The sequence below is a fragment of the Brachionichthys hirsutus genome, chromosome 17, assembly GCF_040956055.1.
Source record: "Brachionichthys hirsutus isolate HB-005 chromosome 17, CSIRO-AGI_Bhir_v1, whole genome shotgun sequence".
NCBI classification, from domain to species: domain Eukaryota; kingdom Metazoa; phylum Chordata; class Actinopteri; order Lophiiformes; family Brachionichthyidae; genus Brachionichthys; species Brachionichthys hirsutus.
The window spans coordinates 302,291-322,827 of record NC_090913.1 but is presented as its reverse complement, the minus strand read 5'-3'; the positions used below and the strand labels follow the sequence as shown (position 1 = coordinate 322,827).

Sequence of the window (20,537 nt, the reverse complement as noted above, 5' to 3'; positions counted from 1 at the left end):
GAGGGAGTGTCCCTGTCCCCCGGTGAACGTCCCACCTCTCGGAACGCGGATCAATAATGGGGGACTCTGCGAGGACCAGGCGGCGGGAGCAGCTGGACCGCTGGGACGGCTCCTGCACCGACCGAGCTTCCGGCGTGGCTCGGCGGAGGTGGCGGGACGACGCCGATGACAGTTCCGGGGAGCCGAGCGCCGAGTCCCGCAGAGCAGAACCCAGCCCCCCGTCCAAGCGACCGTAAGGACCCGGCTCCCGTCGGTAGCAGCCAGCTAGCAGCCAGCTAGCCGGTTCTGGTTTAAGTTCGGCTCCGGGTGGCCTGCACGGAACACCTGTAAAACCAGGTGCACTGTTTTATTTGTAGTTCCCAGAGCTAACAGGATGTTTGGATCTTGCATTGTTTGCGCCAGCTAGCAGGCTAATGGACAGACCGCTAGAAGAACAAACACCTGTGGAGACCCTCTTATTGATCTGCGTTTCATAGAGTCCACTGATCAGGTCACCAGGTCACCAGGTCACCTTGGTCTCTGAGGTCTGGGGTAACCATTGGTTTCTGTCTGCTCCTGGAATGCAACATTTAATATAATGAAATATAATGATAGTATCTATAATATATATAGTGATAGTATGTATAATGTGGCGTGCCGTTCAGGAACTTATTATATATATATATATCAAAAGCGAGGTCTGAGAATATGGACCGAACTCTGGAATATATATATGAAAGGTCTGAGAATATGGACCGAACTCTGGAATATATATATGAAAAGTCTGAGAATATGGACCGAACTCTGGAATATATATATGAAAGGTCTGAGAATATGGACCGAACTCTGGAATATATATATGAAAAGTCTGAGAATATGGACCGAACTCTGGAATATATATACATACATGCTGTAAGTGTCCGTCTGACGCGCGACAAGTCGCGTGATGGGGTCGAAGGCACTAGATTTCGAGCTGACTCTGTTAATGACACAAGATCGATCTGGCTCCCCGACCGGGAATCGAACCCGGACCGCGGCGGGGGTGAGAGCGCGGAACCCTAACCACTACACCGCGGTTTCCATATATATATTCCCGTGCACCGAAATTTCTGAATAAATATATTGAAATGTCTGAATATATATACGGAGATTTCTGAAAATATATATGGAGATTTCTGAATATATATATTGAAATGTCTGAATATATATATGGAAATTTCTGAATATATATATGAAAATGTCTAAATATATATATGGAAATTTCTGAATATACCGTATTTTCCGGATTATAAGTCGCGGTTTTTTTCATAGTTTGGTCGGGGGTGCGACTTATAAATCGGAGCGACTTATATATGCTTTTTTTACAAAATCTGTGAGCGCAGAGACAGTAGCCTACACATTTCTATAGCAGGTGTTACAGGGAACTCTGTGACCCGTCAGAATCTGTCGCGGTTTCTGGAGGTTCATAGTTATCTGTCACACCTGTTATCTAAAAACACCAATTAGAAGGGCTGATTGAAAATGTCGCCGAAAAGAAAGTCATATTCCGCGGCTTACAAGCTTCAGATAGTGAAATATGGAGCCGAAAACGGCAATCGAGCAGCAGAAAGAAAGTTTGGAGTGAGCGAAAAACTTGTAAGGGACTGGCGAAAAGCGGAGGTTACGCTTACTGAAATGAAGAAAACAAAGAAAGCTAATCGCGGGCGACAAGCTAGGTGGCCACAGTTGGAGGAACGAGTTCACGCATGGGTGCTTGAACAACGTGCTTCTGGGAGAGGTTTGTCAACGGTGCAGTTGCGTCTCCGCGCCCAAGTGGTTGCCAGGGAGGTGAATATAAACGGCTTTGCGGGAGGACCTTCTTGGTGTTACCGCTTCATGCAACGCAAACGCCTTTCTATCAGAGCAAGGACGACACTGTCCCAAAAACTGCCAGCGGACTTCCAAGCCAAGGTTGACAGTTTCCGCGCGTTCATTGAAAAGCATGTAAGTGATCACAACGTGACACCGGATCATATTATTAACATGGACGAGGTCCCCCTCACTTTTGACATCCCCATGGGCCGAAGTGTTGCAGAGAAAGGGCAAAAAAGTGTGAATATCGTTACAACTGGTCATGAGAGATCACACTTCACAGTGGTGCTGGCATGTTGTGGAGACGGATCAAAACTGCCACCGATGGTCATTTTCAAACGAAAAACCATGCCAAAAATCCAATCCTCCTCAGTTGAAATCGCCGTGAACGAGAAAGGGTGGATTGATCAAGAAATGATGAACTTGTGGCTTACAAAGTGCTACAATAAGCGACCGGATGGCTTCTTTAGAGCACGCAAAGCTCTGCTTGTGATGGATAGCATGAGAGCGCACATCACACCACAGTTAAAAAATAAATTAAAATTTTTCAACTCCATACCTGCCATCATCCCTGGAGGCTTAACCAAAATACTCCAGCCACTTGATATCTCCGTGAATAGGAGCTTTAAGTCAGTTTTGCGTAACCTGTGGGAGCAGTGGATGACGGATGGAGAGCACAGCTTCACGGCAACCGGGAGAATGCGCCATGCAACTTTCCTGGAAGTCATTGAATGGATCAACAAAGCATGGGCTTCAGTGACAACCGCAACCATCCTGTCGGGATTCAGAAAGGCTGGAATAATTGGAACTGCAACTGACGACGAGTCTGATGTAAGCGACGTAGAAGAGGAAGCGGCGTCTTGTCTACCTGCCGAGTTGGGGGAGTTGTTCAAAAGTGACACTGAGGATGAAGATTTCCTTGGATTTCGTGATTCGGAATAAAACCTGATATTTTGGTAAACGTGTTAGCATGTTCTTTGTGCTATATGTTGTTTGGTGTTGGATTTTATCAAATAAATATTCCCCAAAAATGCGACTTATCCTCCAGTGCGACCTATATATGGTTTTTTCTTCTTAATTATGCATTTTTTGGCTGGTGCGACCTACAATCCGGAGCGACGTATAATCCAAAAAATACGGTATATATTCCAGAGTTCGGTCCGTATTCTCAGACTTTTCATATATATATTCCAGAGTTCGGTCCATATTCTCACTTTTGATATATATATATATATATAATAAGTTCCTGAACGGCATGCCATATGTATAATATATATTATATATATATATAATGATAGTATGTATAATATATATAATATATATATATTTAATGACCTGATGTGTGTCCTCCGTAGGAAACGGGTGAGGTTTGACAAGGCGGCCGAGTTCCTGGCTGCCTGCGCCAGCGGGGAAACGGAAGAGGCCCTTCTGATGCTGAAGGAGGACGAGGAGACCAGAGTCCTGAACGGGGACGACGTGTCGGACGTTATCGACTGTTCAAACGCAGATGGAATCACCGCCCTCCACCAGGTGAGGCCGGTCGATTCTCGGGCCATGCTGATGTGATTAGGAAGCGTGTTTCTGGGACAGCGTGTTTCGGGGACAGCGTGTTTCGGGGACACCGTGTTTCGGGGACGGCGTGTTTCTGGGACAGCGTGTTTTGGGGACAGCGTGTTTCGGGGACAGCGTGTTTCGGGGACACCGTGTTTCTGGGACACCGTGTTTCTGGGACACCGTGTTTCGGGGACACCGTGTTTTGGGGACGGCGTGTTTCGGGGACGGCGTGTTTCTGGGACGGCGTGTTTCGGGGACGGCGTGTTTCGGGGACGGCGTGTTTCGGGGACGGCGTGTTTCTGGGACGGCGTGTTTCGGGGACGGCGTGTTTCTGGGACGGCGTGTTTCGGGGACGGCGTGTTTCGGGGACGGCGTGTTTCGGGGACGGCGTGTTTCGGGGACGGCGTGTTTCGGGGACGGCGTGTTTCTTGGACGGCGTGTTTCCTGGACGGCGTGTTTCTTGGACGGCGTGTTTCGGGGACAGCGTGTTTCGGGGACAGCGTGTTTCGGGGACAGCGTGTTTCGGGGACAGCGTGTTTCGGGGACAGCGTGTTTCGGGGACAGCGTGTTTCTGGGACAGCGTGTTTCGGGGACAGCGTGTTTCGGGGACAGCGTGTTTCTGGAACAGCGTGTTTCTGGAACAGCGTGTTTCTGGAACAGCGTGTTTCGGGGACACCGTGTTTCGGGGACGGCGTGTTTCGGGGACGGCGTGTTTCGGGGACGACGTGTTTCGGGGACGCTGTGTTTCGGGGACGGCGTATTTCGGGGACGGCGTGTTTCTGGGACGGCGTGTTTCGGGGACGGCGTGTTTCTGGGACGGCGTGTTTCGGGGACGGCGTGTTTCGGGGACGGCGTGTTTCGGGGACGGCGTGTTTCTTGGACGGCGTGTTTCCTGGACGGCGTGTTTCTTGGACGGCGTGTTTCGGGGACGGCGTGTTTCGGGGACAGCGTGTTTCGGGGACAGCGTGTTTCGGGGACAGCGTGTTTCGGGGACAGCGTGTTTCTGGGACGGCGTGTTTCGGGGACGGCGTGTTTCGGGGACGGCGTGTTTCGGGGACGGCGTGTTTCGGGGACGGCGTGTTTTGGGGACGGCGTGTTTCGGGGACGGCGTGTTTCTTGGACGGCGTGTTTCCTGGACGGCGTGTTTCGGGGACACCGTGTTTCGGGGACAGCGTGTTTCGGGGACGGCGTGTTTCGGGGACGGCGTGTTTCGGGGACGGCGTGTTTCGGGGACAGCTTTATTTATTGATCTGTGTGCCTTCCTCAGTGATGGACCTACTCATGATTGTCTTCCCCAACAGGCCTGCATAGATGGCAGCATGGACATGGTGTCCTTCCTCCTGGACCGTAATGCCAACGTGAACCAGGTTGACAGTGAGGGCTGGACGCCTCTGCATGTCGCTGCCTCCTGTGGTTACCCTGATATTGCAGAGTGTGTAGTCGACGTATCTCTACATTTAACCTTTAACCTCACGCTGCACAAATACAGAGCCACGTCTCACTTTGGGGACGCCAGAGTATTTCTGCTCAACAATACTAACGTCGTTGTTGCTTTTGGCAGGACAGCAAGTGTTTTAGGACATGAGTGGGCATGTCTCATGTCTCATGTCTCGCATGAAGCTAAACACACGTTGCCTGTTTGAGCTGAAGCATCATGGTCTCTATTTCTGCTGTTAAGTGGACGCTCGTGTCTCCAGTTTCCTTTTGCAGCGTGGTGCGTCTCTGTCTGCGGTGAACTGTGACGGCGACGTCCCTCTGGACATTGTTCTGGATGAGCCCACAGAGTCCCTCCTTCAGGACGCCTCAGCGAGACAGGGTGAGCGCTGCTTTCTCTCTGCTGCGCAGGTAGCATCGAGGTGAGCGCGGGACCGGCTGCTGGTGCTGCTCCAGGGCTCCAGGGCACCAGGGCACCAGGGCTCCAGGGCTCCAGGGCACCAGGGCACCAGGGCACCAGGGCTCCAGGGCACCAGGGCTCCAGGGCACCAGGGCACCAGGGCTCCAGGGCACCAGGGCACCAGGGCACCAGGGCACCAGGGCTCCAGGGCTCCAGGGCACCAGGGCACCAGGGCTCCAGGGCTCCAGGGCACCAGGGCTCCAGGGCTCCAGGGCACCAGGGCACCAGGGCTCCAGGGCTCCAGGGCACCAGGGCTCCAGGGCTCCAGGGACGCTGTGATTATCACCTGTCAGGAGCTTTTCTTTTTTTCTTTTTCTTTTTTAAACAATGACCATTTATTCACCGTATGGGACTCAAACCAAGCATGACGGAGAGGGAGGCTGCTGGTCGGCTGGTAGGAAGGAGAATCTTTTTTTTTTTTTTTGTACATAGATTTTATTGAGTTTTTGTTACAGAACATAAACAATAACAAGCACTCTGTAATCAAATATATCAAAATACAAAGAAGTATACACCACCATCCAAAATAAAGTTGCTTCATATAACTCCATACCATCCTCGCTCAAAAACCCAACCCTGTAACCCCGCACCGCTCTAAGAGAAAAAAAAAGGAGAAAATCTAACAAAGTCAAGAATTAAAATATAGAAATAACTGAAATAAATACAACAAAAATAACAACATGCACAGTAAATTAAATCAAGTCAGCAGAAAACAAAAACAATAACATTAGATCACGGGAACACTCCAGTTTAGCGCATCTCCCCTCATTTACTGAGTACTGAGTACCTCAGAAAGGCCGACCACGTTCTCTGGAACAGGCCTCCGCCCCCTTTCATGCGTGCAGTAAGCCTTTCTGAGGGCAGACCTTTGACCTTTGTACGCTTCCTGGTACCGTTGTGTAGCAGTGAGGGCAGACCTTTGTACGCTTCCTGGTGCCGTTGTGTAGCAGTAAGGGCAGACCTTTGTACGCTTCCTGGTACCGTTGTGTAGCAGTAAGGGCAGACCTTTGTACGCTTCCTGGTACCGTTGTGTAGCAGTAAGGGCAGAGCTTTGTACGCTTCCTAGTACCGTTGTGTAGCAGTAAGGGCAGAGCTTTGTACGCTTCCTGGTACCGTTGTGTAGCAGTAAGGGCAGACCTTTGTACGCTTCCTAGTACCGTTGTGTAGCAGTAAGGGCAGATCTTTGTACGCTTCCTGGTGCCGTTGTGTAGCAGTAAGGGCAGATCTTTGTACGCTTCCTGGTACCGTTGTGTAGCAGTAAGGGCAGATCTTTGTACGCTTCCTGGTACCGTTGTGTAGCAGTAAGGGCAGACCTTTGTACGCTTCCTGGTGCCGTTGTGTAGCAGTAAGGGCAGACCTTTGTACGCTTCCTGGTACCGTTGTGTAGCAGTGGCAGGTCTGTCACTTCCACTGTGTCAGAATGCATCTCCTGGCCAGAAACAACAGCTTGTCAGGAGCTTTTCATGACATTAGGAATATATATTCCTTTTGAACTCAACGCAGAATTTCTCAGAATGACCACCAATAAACATATTACTGCCATAATCACATTTATCAGTATTTTACCTGCGCCCAGACAATTCAGGATTCACATTTGTGAATGGAATGCTGTGCAAATGTCCGTATGATCATTGGAAACTTGTAGACGGCCAATATGGTGAAGTCATTGAAAAATAAATTCAATTCTTCCAAATGTACAACATAAAAATGACTGTAGTCCGTCTGGATCTGCTCGAGACAGACGAGGGACGCTGTCCTGCAGCATCTGTTTGAGACAGAAATGAGGGGCGCTGTCCTGCAGCATCTGTTTGAGACAGAAAAGAGGCACGCTGTCCTGCAGCATCTGTTTGAGACAGAAAAGAGGGACGCTGTCCTGCAGCATCTGTTTGAGACAGGAATGAGGGACGCTGTCCTGCAGCATCTGTTTGAGACAGAAATGAGGGACGCTGTCCTGCAGCATCTGTTTGAGACAGAAATGAGGGACGCTGTCCTGCAGCATCTGTTTGAGACAGAAATGAGGGACGCTGTCCTGCAGCATCTGTGTGAGACAGGAATGAGGGACGCTGTCTTGCAGCATCTGTTTGAGACAGAAATGAGGGACGCTGTCCTGCAGCATCTGTTTGAGACAGAAAAGAGGGACGCTGTCCTGCAGCATCTGTCTGAGACAGAAAAGAGGGACGCTGTCCTGCAGCATCTGTTTGAGACAGAAAAGAGGGACGCTGTCCTGCAGCATCTGTTTGAGACAGAAATGAGGGACGCTGTCCTGCAGCATCTGTTTGAGGCAGGAATGAGGGACGCTGTCCTGCAGCATCTGTTTGAGACAGAAATGAGGGACGCTGTCCTGCAGCATCTGTTTGAGACAGGAATGAGGGACGCTGTCCTGCAGCATCTGTTTGAGACAGAAATGAGGGACGCTGTCCTGCAGCATCTGTTTGAGACAGAAATGAGGGACGCTGTCCTGCAGCATCTGTTTGAGACAGAAATGAGGGACGCTGTCCTGCAGCATCTGTGTGAGACAGGAATGAGGGACGCTGTCTTGCAGCATCTGTTTGAGACAGAAATGAGGGACGCTGTCCTGCAGCATCTGTTTGAGACAGAAATGAGGGACGCTGTCCTGCAGCATCTGTTTGAGACAGAAATGAGGGACGCTGTCCTGCAGCATCTGTTTGAGACAGAAATGAGGGACGCTGTCCTGCAGCATCTGTGTGAGACAGAAATGAGGGACGCTGTCCTGCAGCATCTGTTTGAGACAGAAAAGAGGGACGCTGTCCTGCAGCATCTGTTTGAGACAGAAAAGAGGGACGCTGTCCTGCAGCATCTGTTTGAGACAGAAAAGAGGGACGCTGTCCTGCAGCATCTGTTTGAGACAGAAAAGAGGGACGCTGTCCTGCAGCATCTGTTTGAGACAGAAAAGAGGGACGCTGTCCTGCAGCATCTGTTTGAGACAGACATGAGGGATGCTGTCCTGCAGCATCTGTTTGAGACAGGAATGAGGGACGCTGTCCTGCAGCATCTGTTTGAGACAGAAATGAGGGACGCTGTCCTGCAGCATCTGTTTGAGACAGGAATGAGGGACGCTGTCCTGCAGCATCTGTTTGAGACAGAAATGAGGGACGCTGTCCTGCAGCATCTGTTTGAGACAGAAATGAGGGACGCTGTCCTGCAGCATCTGTTTGAGACAGAAATGAGGGACGCTGTCCTGCAGCATCTGTGTGAGACAGGAATGAGGGACGCTGTCCTGCAGCATCTGTTAGAGACAGAAATGAGGGACGCTGTCCTGCAGCATCTGTTTGAGACAGAAAAGAGGGACGCTGTCCTGCAGCATCTGTTTGAGACAGAAAAGAGGGACGCTGTCCTGCAGCATCTGTTTGAGACAGACATGAGGGATGCTGTCCTGCAGCATCTGTTTGAGGCAGGAATGAGGGACGCTGTCCTGCAGCATCTGTTTGAGACAGAAATGAGGGACGCTGTCCTGCAGCATCTGTTTGAGACAGGAATGAGGGACGCTGTCCTGCAGCATCTGTTTGAGACAGAAATGAGGGACGCTGTCCTGCAGCATCTGTTTGAGACAGAAATGAGGGACGCTGTCCTGCAGCATCTGTTTGAGACAGAAATGAGGGACGCTGTCCTGCAGCATCTGTGTGAGACAGGAATGAGGGACGCTGTCTTGCAGCATCTGTTTGAGACAGAAATGAGGGACGCTGTCCTGCAGCATCTGTTTGAGACAGAAATGAGGGACGCTGTCCTGCAGCATCTGTTTGAGACAGAAATGAGGGACGCTGTCCTGCAGCATCTGTGTGAGACAGAAAAGAGGGACGCTGTCCTGCAGCATCTGTTTGAGACAGAAATGAGGGACGCTGTCCTGCAGCATCTGTTTGAGACAGAAAAGAGGGACGCTGTCCTGCAGCATCTGTTTGAGACAGACATGAGGGATGCTGTCCTGCAGCATCTGTTTGAGACAGGAATGAGGGACGCTGTCCTGCAGCATCTGTTTGAGACAGAAATGAGGGACGCTGTCCTGCAGCATCTGTTTGAGACAGAAATGAGGGACGCTGTCCTGCAGCATCTGTTTGAGACAGAAATGAGGGACGCTGTCCTGCAGCATCTGTGTGAGACAGGAATGAGGGACGCTGTCTTGCAGCATCTGTTTGAGACAGAAATGAGGGACGCTGTCCTGCAGCATCTGTTTGAGACAGAAATGAGGGACGCTGTCCAGCAGCATCTGTGTGAGACAGAAATGAGGGACGCTGTCCTGCAGCATCTGTTTGAGACAGAAATGAGGGACGCTGTCCTGCAGCATCTGTGTGAGACAGAAATGAGGGACGCTGTTCTGCAGCATCTATGTGAGACAGAAATGAGGGACGCTGTCCTGCAGCATCTGTTTGAGACAGAAATGAGGGACGCTGTCCTGCAGCATCTGTGTGAGACAGAAATGAGGGACGCTGTCCTGCAGCATCTGTGTGAGACAGAAATGAGGGACGCTGTCCTGCAGCATCTATGTGAGACAGAAATGAGGGACGCTGCATCAACTTGTGAAGAGAGAGTAGAATTTGGGGCCTTCAAGCCATGTTCAAAACGATTGATTGTGGACCAACGATATATTGGCCACTGATATTTTTTAGGTGTAATTCAGGGGTCCCCAAACTATGGCCCGCCTCCACATTTGTCCCGGCCCCCTGAAGAAGGGGGCGGCTGTGGCTTAGTTGGTAGAGCGGGTCGTCCAGTGATCAGAAAGTCTGATGGTGGTTCGAATCCCAGTTCTGACTGTCTGCAAGTTGAAGTGTCCTTGGGCAAGACACTGAACCCCAAATGTCTCCCGGTGGGTTTGGCAGCAGTCGCCCACTGGAGGGTGAGTGTGTGTGAATGGGTGAATGCGAGGCCTCATGTAAAGCGGCATATAAGTGCAGTCCATTTACCAATACCAGAGACCATTATTCTTCCTTTATATATATATATATATATACATATACATATACCCTATGACACAAACATAGGACCCATTTTCAGGGGGCAAATCACCTTTTAGAGCAGCCAAACAAAAATCATGACCGCATGTTCCCCGTTGCCACATTCCACACCCTCCAAGAAGGTCTGGTCCCAAAAACACCGAGAGTCCAGGACCACGCTTGAATTTCAAGCTTCATTGGGAATATTTTCTCACATTTTTGTATACAACACTTCATGGTACACAAGATTGCGTTGTGAGAAAGGGAAGGTAGGACAGGCCGTTCACACCAGGTAGCTGGCGAATACCTGGCAAACAAAGAACATTACGATGCTGAGAAGTCTTCTGGTCGACCAAAGGAGAATCGTGATCCCGTTAAACGCAACATTTGGGGGGAAATCAAAAATAAATTATCAAATCCAAAAGCAAAGGTGAATGATTTGGGTCTGGAAATATACCCTCAAACAATAATCCGGTTTCTAAATCATTCTGATTTAATCAGCTTTGTTGAAACCCAATAATAATAGAAAAACACAAAAGTCATTGAATTGACTTTGGGGGGTAACATTTTTAAAATCCGAAGATTTTAATGATCACATACGACCAGAACGTTAAAGTTCCATGGACTCTTTTTTTCGTGAAGAACCCGGAAAGGTTCTTTGGTTCTGTGTGGCTTTCTGGAAAACAATAAATGGTTACGTTTAGGTGCCCATGCGAGCGCCACACTTTATCTGTTGCAAACTGACCCCGGCCCCCCATCGGAGAAGGGACAAGTTATGTGGCCCTCACAGGAAGACGTTTGGGGAGCCCTGGTGTAAATGATACGCCCCCTTCTGCAGACTCGTAGCTACTACTGGAGCCACCGATGTTTGTATTCGACATTATTGTGTCCAGGTGTGGACTTGGAGGCAGCCAAGAGACGAGAGGAGGAACAAATCATGACCGATGCCCGGACCTGGCTGAATGCGGGCCCACCCACGGATGTGCGACACCCCAGGACTGGGGCCACGCCGCTGCATGTGGCTGCTGCCAAAGGCTACCTCGAGGCTCTCAAGTAAGTTTTCAGAATAGAGCACAACCACGTGTCTTCCTTCTGTAGGACAGTGTCTCCCCCTGTCCTTCTGTCCAGGATACTGTGTCAGTGTGGCATGGATGTCTCAGCTGTGGACTTTGATGGCTGGACACCTCTTCATGCTGCTGCACACTGGGGTCAGGGGGAGGCCTGCTGCGTTCTGGCTGAGCAACTGTGCAATATGGAGGCCCACAGCAATGTGGTAACTCCGGAGAAGCCCATGAGGGTGCACCGTACGACCCTGATGGTTGCCTGTTAATCTCTTAGCACAGCTATATTCTGTGTCCTTTGTGTTTTTGTCCTGTTTCAAATGATCAGGGCCAGACACCGTTTGATGTTGCTGATGAAAGTGTTGAGGAGCTCCTGGAGCGGTTGTCACAGAAACAAGCCAGCGTGAGGACATATTTCCTGTGCATCTGATCTGATGTTCCCGGCCTTGACCTCACCATGTCTGTCTGCCTCTCTCGGTCAGTGGCGTAATGAACAGTCAATGATGAGCAGACAAAGCCAACAAGGTCCCACCGCCATCGGTGCACAACACAAGCGGCGCAGGTTCGTATCCACCTGGAACTCCTCAGGAATGTGTTATCAGTTATTTCTTCCTCGGCCACTGAAAAAAGAAACAATCATCTCAAATGGCTTTTCAGTCTTTTCAGATTTTGATGCCAACTCCTTGCAACGCCGCCGTATATAAACTAATGCCTTGACACATGGCAAGATTAACGTTAATTTAATTTAACCCGGTTTGTCTGGCCAAGGATGGCAGTACACAAAATAACAAACCGTTTTAACACACAGCCACATTAAACAGACAACAATGAACTTTAAGCTACGTCGTCGGTGCAGAAAACTCGAAACGGGAAACAAGTCTTTGATGTCCAGGAGTGCCAACATCTGTCTTCCAGGAGTTCAGTGTGTCGGATGAGCAGTAAAGACAAGATGAGCGTGCAGGACCAGTCAAAAGAAAGGAGCGTGTCAGGAGGCCTGGGGCTCAGCGAGGAGCAGGAGGGCAGCGCCGGTAAGGCAGCCGTGGGGCTCGCTGTTTCACCACAACCACTGGGTTCCGATGTCAAATCCTGTCTCCCTGTCCTCAGAAAGCTGCCTTGTGTCCAGCCCAGATGGCAAGAGAGAGGCCACGCCTACCTACACGGTACACACCCTAACCCTCAGCCAGGTGCCGTTTCAGACGTCAACACCTAAAACACTTGATGGCAAGAAAGGGAGAGTCATTAAACATCCTTAGCGTGGAAGACGGCCCACAACCAAGTCATGGTTTAAGGTTCTGATAAATCCATCACAATCAACCCTGAAAGCATTTGTTGCATTTATTGCATTTATTGCATTTGATGCATTTATTGCATTTGATGCATTTATTGCATTTGATGCATTTATTGCATTTGATGCATTTGTTGCATTTGATGCATTTGTTGCATTTGTTGCATTTACTGCATTTGTTGCATTTATTGCATTTATTGCATTTGTTGCATTTATTGCATTTGTTGCATTTGTTGCATTTATTGCATTTGTTGCATTTGTTGCATTTATTGCATTTGTTGCATTTGTTGCATTCATTGCATTTGTTGCATTTACTGCATTTGTTGCACTTGTTGCATTTGAAGCTGCCGGTGCGGCTCCTTACACACTTGCCTTATTAGATGTCAGGAATGGCGCCTCCTTTAGACAGCAGTAGACGTGCTGCAGGTTTTTGTTGGTCAGCGGTCCGGGCCCTTCCTGCTTCCTCCAGACTGCTGACCGGACCTCAACCAGCCGGATGAATGACTTGCATTTTCTTCTGAGGTTCAGACGGCAGAGGAGGAGCAGGAGTCTGGTGAGAAGCAGCAGGGCGAGGCAAATCATGGTGCCAGAGTCCATCCCTTTCCTCAGAGGAGGGGTGCTGCGGCTGAGAGCCCCAGTACTCCCAGTACTCCCAGTACTCCCAGTGCTGACAGGCGCAAGTAAGAAACGTGTTTGTTTTTCCTACAAGTTCACTTTGGCTGCACCTACACCATGCAGTGTTTTTGTACGATTCCATGCTGCGTCATTTAGGCTGCGATGAATACGATGCGTGTTTAAGAGGCGTGTGAACGGCTGCTCAGGTTTCAGGCTCCAGTCAGAGACGAAGAGTCTGAGTCTCAGAGGAAAGCTCGCTCGAGGATGATGCGGCAGTCACGGCGCTCCACGCAGGTACAGCTGACCTTTGGCTGCCGTTTCTGTTTCCACTCGAACCAGTTTGTTTTCTTACTGTGCACAAATGACATTTAATGGTTGAATTCGAGGCAGTTTAAGACATTACATTTAAACGAAACAATCAGGCAGCATCCAGCCAGCAGCTAGCACTTAGCCTGACGTCTACAGCGGCAACAATATTCCTGCAGGAAAAACAAGTTTGTTTTTGTTGAGATAAATCATCAGTCACTGCTAGAGTTGCTTCAGGTCTGAAGCCGTGGCGCTGCACCGGGCCTTCGGGATGGACCCTCTTCCCTCTCCGCATACTAGGGCCCCTGAATGTGTGAGGTTGTTTCAGGGTGTTGCAGTGCAACAATGAGAAATATTTAAAAAGCTTCCCAGCTTAGTCGTTCATGCTCCTCAAACATGGCTAGCCCGTCTTCATGCCACTGCTCGGCTGAATACAACATGGTGCCTCTGAGCGGCTGTGTTTCCGCTGCAGGGTGTGACGTTGACGGACTTGAAAGAAGCAGAGAAGACGGTCGCAAAAGCTTCAGATCCACCAGCTCGCCACATCCAGCTGGTCAGTCCCATTGTGACCGTCACACCTGCTGAGAGGGGTGAGGAGGACAGGTGCACCTGCACTGCTGGAGCGGATGCTCGAACGCAAGTGAAAGTCCTTCAGGAGGGTTTTGGGTGGATCTTCATGCGTTTCAGATCCAGACCCAGTGAAGCAGGAGGAGCTCGAGGGGGAAAGGCGGCCGGGGCTGAAAGACAGGAGGAGAGGACGGAGGGAGAGACGCTCCACTGGAATCGTTCATCCGGGTGGGCAGGTGAGAAAGACCGGACCTTGCATCTTCACAAACATGGCAAATAACTCTGCAGTGAGAGAGAAGGGGGGCATCGAAGGCTTCATAAATCGGTGTGTATATATAACAACACAATCGCTTGGGACGTTTCTGGTCCCTTTCTTGAATGCTATTGGACACGTGAGCTGTCAGTCAAAACGACGAGGCCGTGAAAGATGAACCGCGTTATAGCGAGGGAACACTGCCTTGGCTCATAATGTAGTAACTTTTATTACATTATGAGCCGTTACTACATAATGAGCCATTACTACATTATGAGCTGTTACCACATAATGAGCCGTTACTACATTATGAGCTGTTACCACATAATGAGCTGTTACTACATAATGAGCTGTTACTACATAATGAGCTGTTACTACATAATGAGCTGTTACTACATAATGAGCCGTTACTACATAATGAGCCGTTGTTACATTATGAGCCGTTGTTACATGAGCCGTTACTACATTATGAGCCGTTACTACATTATGAGCCGTTACTACATTATGAGCCGTTACTACATAATGAGCCGTTACTACATAATGAGCCGTTACTACATAATGAGCCATTACTACATTATGAGCTGTTACTACATAATGAGCTGTTACTACATAATGAGCCGTTACTACATAATGAGCCGTTACTACATAATGAGCCGTTGTTACATTATGAGCCATTGTTACATGAGCCGTTACTACATTATGAGCCGTTACTACATTATGAGCCGTTACTGCATTATGAGCCGTTACTACATTATGAGCCGTTACTACATTATGAGCCGTTACTGCATTATGAGCCGTTACTACATTATGAGCCGTTACTACATAATGAGCCGTTACTACATTATGAGCCGTTACTACATTATGAGCCGTTACTGCATTATGAGCCGTTACTACATTATGAGCCGTTACTACATAATGAGCCATTACTACATTATGAGCCGTTACTACATTATGAGCCGTTACTGCATTATGAGCCGTTACTACATTATGAGCCGTTACTACATAATGAGCCGTTACTACATTATGAGCCGTTACTACATAATGAGCCGTTACTACATTATGAGCTGTTACTACATAATGAGCTGTTACTACATTCTGTTACTACATTATGAGCTGTTACTACATAATGAGCTGTTACTACATTCTGTTACTACATAATGAGCTGTTACTACATAATGAGCCGTTGTCACATTATGAGCCGTTACTACATAATGAGCCGTTACTACATAATGAGCCGTTACTACATAATGAGCCGTTACTACATTATGAGCCGTTGTTACGTTATGAGCCGTTGTTACATTATGAGCCGTTACTGCATTATGAGCCGTTACTGCATTATGAGCCGTTACTACATAATGAGCTGTTACTACATTATGAGCCGTTACTACATTATGAGCCGTTGTTACATTATGAGCCGTTACTACATAATGAGCCGTTACTACATAATGAGCCGTTACTACATTATGAGCCGTTACTACATTATGAGCCGTTACTACATAATGAGCCGTTACTACATTATGAGCTGTTACTACATAATGAGCTGTTACTACATTCTGTTACTACATAATGAGCTGTTACTACATAATGAGCCGTTGTTACATTATGAGCCGTTACTACATAATGAGCCGTTACTACATTATGAGCCGTTACTACATTATGAGCCGTTACTACATAATGAGCCGTTACTACATAATGAGCCGTTACTACATTATGAGCTGTTACTACATAATGAGCTGTTACTACATTCTGTTACTACATAATGAGCTGTTACTACATAATGAGCCGTTGTTACATTATGAGCCGTTACTACATAATGAGCCGTTACTACATAATGAGCCGTTACTACATAATGAGCCGTTGTTACGTTATGAGCCGTTGTTACATTATGAGCCGTTACTACATTATGAGCCGTTACTACATTATGAGCCGTTACTACATAATGAGCTGTTACTACATTATGAGCCGTTACTACATTATGGGCCGTTGTTACATTATGAGCCGTTACTACATAATGAGCTGTTACTACATTATGAGCCGTTACTACATTATGGGCCGTTGTTACATTATGAGCCGTTACTACATAATGAGCTGTTACTACATTATGAGCCGTTACTACATTATGAGCTGTTACTACATAATGAGCTGTTACTACATTATGAGCCGTTACACTGAGTTGCTCCACCCCCTGCCCACTCTGGCCGGTTTCTTTCAATCATGTTGGTGCTCTTCTTAGACACTTTACTTCTGTCTGAGTGGCACATTGGCTTAGAGATGCTTGTCGTACTGTGGTGCTGAACCTTTATGTCCTTCAGGAGGAAGACGAGGATGGACATTTGGATGACCCATCCAGGTGAGTGGTTGGATTCTTGTGGTTTGAACTCTCATGACTTTAAGTATTGATTATTGTTGCCGTTGGCTGCAGTGAGGTCCAGGCGGGAGACTCGCCAGCCGACTACAAAACGGTACGTCTGACCCTCGTCCAACAGAAGTGCTCATGTTTTCATAGAAGCACCCAAAAAGCCAGTCATGGCCGAAATGTGGACGAGTGCAGGAATGATGAAGAGCGGGGGCCGCGGCTGCCGGTTCAATCTGCTGTTTCTGTTCAGCTGTACTTCACGGTGCTGCAGGAGAACCTGGCTCTGAAGGACAAGCTGCAGGAGATGGAGTTGATGCTCAGCCAGAACAAAGTGGAACTGGAGCGCCTCCGACAGGTACGGCAGGCCTGGGCCCAGGTGGGACCTTTAGAGGGTCAGGACTGTGAAGTTGGTGCTCCATAAAGAGATGTCCGCGGTACATAAAGAACCAGAAGATCAAGCAGCCTTCGTTGATCAATGACGTTGATAACATCTTAGCTTGAACATTCACTATTAAAATGACGGCATCAGAGTCACGACTGTAGGAATAAACCATCCATAAGATCACAGAACAAAAACATGTCAGGAAGTCACGGTTAAGTTGGGGCAGGACAAAGCCTTATTGTCTGCTAAATCAAATTTAAATGGTATTTGAGCAGTATTTAAATGGGTATTAAGGAGGTATTTCATTAAGATATTTATCAGGTTGATCAGATGTAGGTAGAGTAAAACCAAAAGCTTCCTACGTTCGAGGGGAGACGGGCTCAGCTTCTGCTTGTCCGTTGAAACTTCCACCAGCTCCTCGTTAGGTGACGATTGATCGGCACGGCAACCAGCCTCAGATGTTCAGGTGTGCTGAATGATTGTTCCTGTTGCAGAGTCAGGAGAGCGGCACCGACAGGCCGGCCCTGCTGGCGCTGGACACGTTTGTAAGTCTGCACTGCGTGCTCGTTGCTTTTACTGCTGCTGATACACATCAGCGGGTTTTGTGGTGGGTTCTGTACTCGTATGTGTTTTTATCTTGGTGTATTTTAGGGCATGCCCTACGCGTAGCGCTGCAGCTAGCATCTATTATTGTGTTAACCCTACCCTAACCCTCATCGACGACAGCAATAACCCGATTGTGATTCTGCAACATCAGCGTTTGTGAACATAAACAATATTTCCACTGCATTTATTCCTGTATCACAACAAAAGGACTCGACAACGGGAACATTTGAGTCACCTGTTGTGTGACTTCAAGCTTTGTATGCTGATGATGATCAACCAGACCAGAAAGGCTCAGCTGGTGACGTCTAAACTGTTGTTCACAGGAGAAGTCGGCCCTCCAGAGGAAAGCAGTGGAGCTGGAGGATGAGCTGAAGGTACGGGGGGGGGGGGGGGGGGGCACTCATTATACCAGTTAAGGGACTCAGTTAGTTCTGTATAAACCTTTTTATTGTCATTGTTACACTGCAAGCACACAACGAAATACCAGTAACAGTTACACCCTGGTACAACGGGCCCCTTGAAACAGCCACACACGGGGGGGGGCAGCGAGACGGACGTCTTCCTGCAGCGTCTGCTGGGCTGGACGTCCGTCCCCGTCCCGATCTGTCCTCCTCATCCAGAGCCAGGAGGCTGCCTTCTCCAGCATCCCTCAAACGCCGTGTGGTTGATGGACCCACGAAGCCTCGGCCACACCGCGGTGTCAGGGCAAAGGGGTGGGAAACCGGACCCTCCAGTCCCACTGCGGGTCGGGGGAGGACAGCCTTGGTGTGGCTCCGCCTCCAGCAGCCTGACGATGGCCTGGCGACGGCGTCAGTTTGAGCGTTCCTTTCGGGCTGAGAGGTGATCTCCCTCAGCCCGAGCCGGTCCGGCCTTCTCGTGCGTTTACCCCAGCTGACGGACTGTCGGGGCAGTTGCGGTGCGTTCTGCCCCGAGACCTGAGTTCGGGAGCATCAGGAAAGAATGGGAGACATTCCACTGTAAAATTACAGCAATTATTTTCCTCCCTTCCCACAAAGAGGTGATGAGGGGAACAGGCGTGACCCCGCGTTCATCGTTTAGGTGACTTAGCGTGTATTTCTGAGCATGGTCAGATCGTCGTCCCATTATTTTCCCAGATTTCCTGAATGCAGCGTAAACATCGAATAGAACACGACTCTGGGCTGAGGCGACATCCTTTCATGTCTTTCATGTCTTTAATGTTTGAGCTTCATGCAGCTGAACGCTCTGCTGTTTCTGCAGGTTCTGGGTGAGCTCAGAGCAGACAACCAGAGGCTCAAGGATGAAAACGCCGCCCTCATCAGAGTCATCAGCAAACTGTCAAGATGAGCCTCGAACAAACCTTCATGGACGCTGCAAGGCGGCAGCGCTGGCGGGAACCGGAACATGTGGTCTGAGCCTCTGTTTCGGCAGCGGGCCGGACTGCACCTCTGGCGGACTGACGGGACGTCCTGTCCGCTCTACCTTTTCATTGCTTTGACCTGAAGCCATGGACGCTTCCAGCCCTCTGCGACGGTTCCATCACCTTCTTGACCTCTGAAGGGGAAAAAGCTTAAGAAACACCCATTTGAAATGAAACAAGAACCTTAAATTTGCCCCGCGCCAGCCCGGGCTTCTCAGGATGGGTCTGGCGTCAATGCTTTGCGTTTCGGTGGACGGCTGCTCCGCTGAATGTCCTACGTCTAATATGCATCTTCTGTCCTGACTGATGTCGTCTTCTCTCGCTAAAAGGCTCGCGCAGGTGCCGCTAATGCTCGCAGGTATTTAGAACAAGCTGTTAAGGGGTTCAGGGATGTTAGGCGACTTGTTTCACGGAATCTTGACTGGATGCTTTGTAAAGCAATCCGGGGTGACTCGTCCTGCGCGTCACCTCGTGTTTGGATGCGGTGCCTTTCAGCAGACGTTTGAGAATAAACGGAGGCTGTGTTGTACGTAACCGACCCTTACCTAGCCAGTCAGTGTGACTAATTGAATTACAGAAAGGCAAATGTTTTGAGCCAAACGGGGCGTGGTCACTGGCACTCAGATACACCGTAACAAGGCGGGAACATTCATTTCAGCCGAACCAAGTTACTTCCTGTCGGTTGAGTCTAAAAAGATGGTTTAGTGACATTGAAGTGACTCTTTTCATCTACAACATCAATAACTCAAGAGTTTTTCTGCATTTCTTATGATGCAGCAGCTTTTTATGAAGCTGAGGCCACACTTTTCCGTGATATTATAATTTCCTCCTGTCTCCTGTAGGAGAAGAGACATGGACGTAGTGAGGGAGGACATGAGAGTGGCTGGTGTTGGGGAGGACGATGCAAAGGACAGGGTGAAGTGGAGAACGTTGGGTTGCTGTGGCAACCCCTCAGGGAAAAGAAGAAAGAAGTTCGAGACGTGTAGCAGACTGAAGGGCTGGAGGACGTTTCTAGTGGTCAGTTTGGAACAAACAAGCTAGCAGAAAAGAACACACACGCACACACGCACACACACGCACACACGCACACACGCACACACACGCACACACACGCACACACGCACACACGCGCACACACGCACACACACGCACACACGCACACACGCACACACGCACACACACGCACACACACACACACACGCACACACACACACACACGCACACACGCACACACACACTAAAGAAAAACAAACGTAACTACAGATTGTGATGGATTCACTTCATGGGGGGGCGTGCACACACACGCACACGCACTAAAGAAAAACAAACGTAACTACAGATTGTGATGGATTCACTTCATGGGGGGGCGTGCACACACACACACACACACGGAAGAAGAAAGGTCTGCGTCGGTCGAGTGGGCGGCGACGGGATGCTCGTTGGGTTCTACGTGGACGAAGCAGAGATCCTGCAGAAGACACAC

General features: G+C 49.2%; 2 protein-coding genes across 5 annotated transcripts in view; one reads left to right on the top strand and one right to left on the bottom strand.

The window, feature by feature from the left end:
- Positions 1-36: 36 nt before the first annotated feature.
- On the top strand, positions 37-19,598 carry ppp1r12c (protein phosphatase 1, regulatory subunit 12C). Of its 3 annotated transcripts, XM_068750779.1 has the most exons (20): positions 37-232; positions 3,186-3,360; positions 4,686-4,816; positions 5,082-5,200; positions 11,118-11,277; positions 11,353-11,497; positions 11,614-11,688; positions 11,768-11,847; positions 12,201-12,313; positions 12,390-12,445; positions 13,099-13,250; positions 13,392-13,479; positions 13,964-14,081; positions 14,179-14,294; positions 16,624-16,661; positions 16,734-16,773; positions 16,918-17,022; positions 17,544-17,594; positions 17,979-18,029; positions 18,895-19,598. In XM_068750779.1, exons 1-20 carry the CDS (start codon positions 57-59, stop codon positions 18,979-18,981), a joined length of 2,076 nt encoding a protein of 691 aa, XP_068606880.1. In that variant the 5' UTR covers positions 37-56; the 3' UTR covers positions 18,982-19,598. The 3 variants fall into 3 exon arrangements, with proteins under 3 accessions (XP_068606880.1, XP_068606881.1, XP_068606882.1); XM_068750780.1 differs by lacking the exons at positions 17,979-18,029; positions 18,895-19,598 and having other exon boundaries at positions 17,464-17,589; XM_068750781.1 differs by lacking the exons at positions 17,544-17,594; positions 17,979-18,029; positions 18,895-19,598 and having other exon boundaries at positions 13,964-14,094; positions 16,918-17,008.
- The window catches only part of patl1 (PAT1 homolog 1, processing body mRNA decay factor), a 42,957-nt gene continuing 40,500 nt past the window's right edge, over positions 18,081-20,537 (bottom strand). The window contains exons 20-21 of one of the 2 annotated variants that reach the window (XR_011105903.1): positions 18,995-20,522; positions 18,081-18,590 (exon numbers count right to left, since the gene is read on the bottom strand). Coding sequence is in view for 1 of the 2 variants with exons in the window: in XM_068750778.1 (XP_068606879.1) it covers positions 20,501-20,522 (22 nt within the window). In the remaining variant the exon portion in view is untranslated. Of the gene's footprint in view, positions 20,523-20,537 lie in introns of both variants that reach the window. The other variant, XM_068750778.1, reaches the window with a different exon arrangement.

Coding starts and splice junctions, on each gene's coding strand:
- ppp1r12c (XM_068750779.1), top strand. CDS start 57: ATGGGGGACTCTGCGAGGACCAGGCGGCGGGAGCAGCTGGACCGCTGG. Junction 5,201..11,117: donor GGACGCCTCAGCGAGACAGG/GTGAGCGCTGCT, acceptor TATTGTGTCCAG/GTGTGGACTTGGAGGCAGCC. Junction 16,662..16,733: donor CATTTGGATGACCCATCCAG/GTGAGTGGTTGG, acceptor CGTTGGCTGCAG/TGAGGTCCAGGCGGGAGACT.